Source organism: Barbus barbus (genome assembly GCF_936440315.1).
Source record: "Barbus barbus genome assembly, chromosome: 27".
NCBI classification, from domain to species: domain Eukaryota; kingdom Metazoa; phylum Chordata; class Actinopteri; order Cypriniformes; family Cyprinidae; genus Barbus; species Barbus barbus.
Window position 1 is genome coordinate 29,628,268 of NC_136755.1, and position 6,000 is coordinate 29,634,267.

The following is a 6,000-nucleotide window of genomic DNA, read 5'->3' on the forward strand; positions in this document are numbered from 1 at the left end:
AGCAAAAACACACAAAGACAGTCCAATACCCTGACACATATAGCTGTATTTATTTTTTAAATCAACAAAATGACAAAAACACACAACAAAATTACTAAAACTTAAAGCCAAATAAAACAGAAAATATACAAAAACTAATTCAAAATATTAATAAAAAAACTCATATTTGAACGCCTGTTTCTTAAGTATGACTTTACATCTCACCATTCTGACTTTTCTTCTCACAATTGAGGGAAAAAGTCTGAACTATGAGATTAAAAAGTCACAATGACCTTTTTTGTATCTGATGTATAACAAGTCAAGTCAATACTATTTGTATAGCGCTTTTAATAATGCAAATAGCTTTACAGTATTTAGACGGGAAATAGTTTGTCGAATAGTGTCATTCTCCTCTGGCCAGACAAAATCAGCAGTTTAAATCTAGGCTAAAGCAGAGTCAGATTGTGTAAAGGACTCATCTGGTTCCTGTGGTCTTGTCCCGATGGCCGTCTTGGAGACAGGGTCTTCACTGGGGATCAGTCTCTGGGGCTCATCTAGGTGTCCTGCTGTAGAGGTCATCTCTAGGTGCTGATCCACATCTGATCTGGATACAGACTGGATCTGGGTGGCTACGGTGACCTCGGAATAAGAAAGAAACAGACTAATATTAGCGTAGATGCCATTCTTCTAACGATGTAACAAGTACATCAGGTGTTTTGGGAAGTGTTCCTGGTTCCGGTTGACCTAATTAATGCAGCCTAACAATCCTTTAACAGATTTGAATTATAGAAATGTGATAGTGTATTATGTGTAAACCAGGTTAAAGAGATGGGTCTTTAATCTAGATTTAAACTGACAGAGTGTCTGCCTCCTGAACAGTGTTAGGTAGATTGTTCCAGAGTTTGGGAGCTAAATAGGAAAAGGATCTCCCGCCCGCAGTTGATTTTGATATTCTAGATATTATCAAACGGCCAGAGTTTTGAGATCACAGCAGACGTAGAGGACTATAATGTGATAAGAGCTCACTCAAATACTGAGGTGCCAAGCCATTCAGGGCTTTATAGGTAATTAGCAAGATCTTAAAATGTATACGATGTTTAATAGGGAGCCAGTGCAGTGTTGACAGAACCGGGCTAATGTGGTCATACTTCCTGGTTCTAGTAAGAACTCTAGCTGCTGCATTTTGAACCAGCTGGAGTTTGTTTATTAAACGTGCAGAGCAACCACCCAATAAAGCATTACAATAATCTAGCCTCGAGGTCATGAATGCATGAATTAATGTTTCTGCATTTGACATTGAGAGCATAGGTCGTGATTTATATATATTTTTAAGATGGAATAATGCAGTTTTACAAATGCTAGAAACATGTTTTTCGAAGGAAAGATTGCTATCAAAAAGTACGCCTAGGTTCCTAACTGATGACGAAGAATTTACAGAGCAGCCATCAAGTATTAGACAGTGATCTAGGTTATTACATGCAAAAGTATAACAGTGTGATAATGTCCCTGATTGTAAAGTGTGTGTGTGTGTGTGTGTGTGTGTGTGTGTGTGCAGCTGGATGACTGTGCTCTGCAGCTCTCTCACACCGGTGTGTATCTGGATCTGGAGTCAACGCTGGATGAGCAGAGAGATGAGCTGGAGGGATTTCAGCCGGACGACTGCGCAGGGTGAGACGCGCACTACATAGGGCACTACACTCATGTTAGTGCTATTCTGTGTGTGTGTGTGTGTGTGTGTGTGTGTGTATGTGAGTATGGAAAATAAGAGAATACCAGACTCATGGAAAGGAGCATTAATTCATCATATGATAATTCATCATTCCAAAAAAAGACAACATCCCTGATGATCTGTCGACATGGAGGGATATATCCCTTCTTCCTATCATCTATAAGGTGTTCATGAAATGCATACTGGCCAGAGTATGGAGGCTGACATCTTATTCACCAAGCAGAAGGCTTACATCAATATGCAAGGTATGAATGAACATGTATTCTGCCTTAAAACAGGGATAGATGACTTTAAGCATGAGTCATGTTGTATTCAGTCTTCCTGGACTTTAGAGATGCATTTGGAACTTTATCTCACGATGTCATGATCAGATCATTGGAGGAATACAGCTACCTCAGCTGTTCATTGACATAGTGAAAGATGTATATAGAGGCTCCTTTATTGAAGTAATCTGTGGAGAACAGCTCACTCCCCCAACATCACTTCAGATAAGCATTAAAACTGGCTGCCCATGGACTGGCTTCAAACAGTGAGCTTAGTGCGAAAGTGGTTTGGAATTAATACACACAGCACTCGTGATGTTATTTTTCATCCCCAATGGGACGTAGGGTTGGGGGTACCAAACATGGATTTATAACAGCATGCGGATTTCCCATCTTCTGAACATGCTGAATAATGATGATAAAGACGTTAGGGAGTTAGCTCGATCCTCCCTGTTCTTGGACGCAAGGTGCCGCTGGCCACGGAGTCAGAGCCCCACTAACTTGGCTTCAAAAGGAAACCCAGCGGGAAACTGGACACTCTGCTGGTTTTGGTGTCTGGTCAGATTGGCCAGACCTGAATATGACCTCTGTGTTATCACTGGAGTGGGTGTAGTCTGACTCTGAGAGCGTGAGAGTCCTATGTCCTGACCTATGTCAGGGCAACAGCCACGTACAGTGGTGATAGCCACCTGCTAACATCTGCAGGTGCCCGGTGAACTCTCCTGGAATTACATCAATACCAACAAAAACACTGGACTGAAACTTCATGTCTTCCCTCTGCTGATCATTCTGTTTCACATTCATTTCTGAAGAATACTGCACTCAGTCGGGACATTGTTCATTTCACAGTAAAAGCCAGATTACAAGTTCTCCCTACCAGACTCAACCTCTCTATCTGGTTTCCTACAACTCAGGTTCCTCATTGTTTGCATCACACTACAGAGCAGATCACTGAAACACTGCCACATATCTTGAATGGCTGCCATGTTTACAAGGGAATGTACCTAACACGCCACGACAGAAGAGTGGACCTGATAGTGAAAGACATATCAAATCATTTATCACCTTTAGTAAGAATATACAAACATTCCTGTGTAAAACCATCTATGTTTCAGTATCTCAGTAATAATTCTGACATTTTTTCTCATCTGTCTGTGAATACACCTGATGTTGTTGTGATTAATGAGGAGTGTAGAGAGGTGTTTGGCATGCACCTTTGACTCTAGTATGGAGGAAGCTTTTATAACCAAAGTCATTAAATACCAACCTCTCCTAAATATTATTTCAGAGATGGGTTACTGTTTTTATATTCGGCAGCTTAGGACACACACAGGCTGGTTGTGACAGGGCTTCAACAACTTGGGATGCCCACAAAGAGGGCTAAACGGTTACAAAGTACTGTGCTCTGTCTGCTATCATAGGTAGCCGTCATATATGGCGAAGACGTTGCTATTTATACCCATAACAACTGAGTGATATGCTTAATATTGTGAAGATCTGCTGTATGCCATTGGCCCATGATTTTTTGTACATGTACTTAACTACATCTGTAATATTTATGTCCTTGTAGAGTATTTCTTTTAAGTGGACTTAAATAATTTGTTAAAATGTGTGTGTGTGTGTCGTGTCTGGTCAGTATATTTAGGACATTTCTGATTTATTGCTATTATCTTCTGTTCTAAGCAGTATTGCTGGTTTTCTGTGTTTTCAGGAGGGGAAAGAAGCACAGTGTGATTTTATGCACTCAGCTGAGCGTCCGTGTTCATGTGTGTATCGGTGAGTCTCAAACACACACATCTGTGATCAGTTATACAGCAGCAAGGCTCTTCTGCTCACCAAGGCTGCATTATTTGGTCAAAAATACAGTAAAAATTTTGAAATATTATTGAAATTTAAAGTAGCTGTTTACTATGTGAATATGTGTTAACTGTAATTTATTTCTGTGATCTGCAGCTGTATTTTCTGCATCATTACTCCAGGCTTCAGTGTCACATGATCTTCAGAAATCATTATAATATACTGATTTACTGCTCAACAAACATTTCTGATTATTATCAATGTTGAATTTCACTATTTTTACAGTATTTTTGGTCAAATAAATGCAGCCTTGATAAGCAGAAGAGACGTCTTTCAGAAATCCGTATGCTGTAATACTGTGTGCATTATTAATAGTTTTTGCTGTAAGGAAGTGCAGTGATCTCAGTAGCTGTCAGACTGTGTCAGGGACTGGTGTCAGCGAGTCAAAGTTATAATCATTATAAAGCGTTTGAGCGCGTCTCTCTCTCTCCGTCTCTTTCACTGATAGTGTGTCTATTCCTGGATCACGGGTCAAGTGTCTCATTGGCTGCTGCCGTTAGAGATCAGGGAGGGTCAAAGGTCAGGGGCGGGGCTTTGATGCCTCTCTCTCATGAGCTTCATTAAAATTCACACTTGACTTCCCAGCATGCCTTTGCATGTGGTCGCATTTCCTGTGTCAGCGCAGAGGGACATTTGACACCTTGTGTGTGCGTTCGTGTGTGTGTGTGTGTGTGTGTGTGTGTGTGTGTGAGAGTGTGTGTGTACCTACTTAACCATATTTTGTACCCAAAAGTGACATCCTCATTTGTAAAACGGGTTTAAAAATAAACTAAACAAAGTTTTTTTTAAATTGTAAAAATGCACAAAGTCTCCTGTGAGGGCTAAGTTTAGGTGTAGGGTTGGTGTAGGGCAATAGCACACACAGTTTGTTCAGTATAAAAACCATTACGCCTATGGAGAGTCCCCATTTAGATAGCAAAGTAAACGTGTGTGTGTGCGCATGTGTGTGCGCGCGTGTGTGCGTGCGAGTGAGTGTGTGTGTGCGCATGTGTGCGTGCGAGTGAGTGTGCATGCGAGTGAGTGAGTGAGTGTGTGTGTGTGTGTGTGTGTGTGTGTGTGAGTGTGTGTGTCTGTGTGAGTGAGTGTGTCTGGGGCTTTAAGTGGACAGATGATGAGTTTTAAGTCTCCAGCCACCTGCTTCCCCTTGATTCCCACAATCCCACTGGATTTACTGTTGTGTTAATAGAGTCGCTGCATCACGTGATCTCAAGTGCTTTATTGCTTTAATATATATTGTGTGCACATATACAGACATGCACAGGATTGTGTAACTGCCTGTGAAACACGGACAGACTCAAAGAATCCAGTCATAAAAATAGAATTCACTGTTTAACGCGAAATCTCACAGAATCTTGGATTTCACCTTTTAATTTTAGAAAATCTATTGTCAGACACACAGAAACTTTACTATAAGCAACCTAAATAAAAGTTTGACAAATTCATTAGCATTGTACTGTAGAACATACTTCTCGAAGTAATAATAACTATTATTATTAATAATAAAACTGTTGTTTATATTACTGTCGTTATAACTGTTGCTATGCTAAGTTTATTGGGCTGTCACGTGATGAACGAACGATTCGAAAAACCCAAAGACTCGAACCAGGTGAACTAATTCCAGTACAGAACCTGTACGACTGAATGAATCACTCCCTGAAATGACTCGTTCTTCCCGAGTCACATTAAAGATTCGTTCAACGAATCATTCAAGAACGACCCCATCACTAAATTGTATGACTGAGTTACATCAACTTCTCAAAAATGTTACATTTTGAAATTTGTCAGGCCGCCACGGACACACCCTTCAACGAAAACTCAAGATCTTCGCAATTTAACATCAAAAAGGGCTTTAGATTAGACTGACCAAGTTTGGTGTTGATCTGATTCAAACTCTTTGAGGAGTTTGTTTAAATACAATGCCTCAAAATGGCAAAAACCTGCTGTCAAAATAACAGACTTCCTGTTGAGTTTCAGACTACATGTACGTGAAGCATAGCTCGAGGGGCTCTTCATTGAAATTTTATAGGTGGTGCTATCGAGCCATTTTGCCACACCCACTTCTGAAACCCATATCAGATGTGTGTGCAAAGTTTCACGAGGTTTCGAGAATGTTTAGGCCCTCAAAAATGCATTTCATTTCTGAGGAGAAGAAGAAGAAACTGAGCGATTCCA

At 40.5% G+C, this 6,000-nt stretch overlaps 2 protein-coding genes across 3 annotated transcripts in view; both read left to right on the forward strand.

The window, feature by feature from the left end:
* LOC306847560 (tRNA-dihydrouridine(47) synthase [NAD(P)(+)]-like) overlaps positions 1-6,000 on the forward strand; it is a 356,345-nt gene that overhangs the window by 121,361 nt on the left and 228,984 nt on the right. The window lies entirely within an intron of this gene.
* LOC306847557 (FH1/FH2 domain-containing protein 3-like) overlaps positions 1-6,000 on the forward strand; it is a 74,042-nt gene that overhangs the window by 9,910 nt on the left and 58,132 nt on the right. Inside the window, exons 2-3 of the mRNA XM_079381546.1 lie at positions 1,535-1,647; positions 3,683-3,747. Of these exons, the coding sequence (XP_079237672.1) occupies positions 1,535-1,647; positions 3,683-3,747 (178 nt within the window). The remainder of the gene's footprint in view (positions 1-1,534; positions 1,648-3,682; positions 3,748-6,000) is intronic.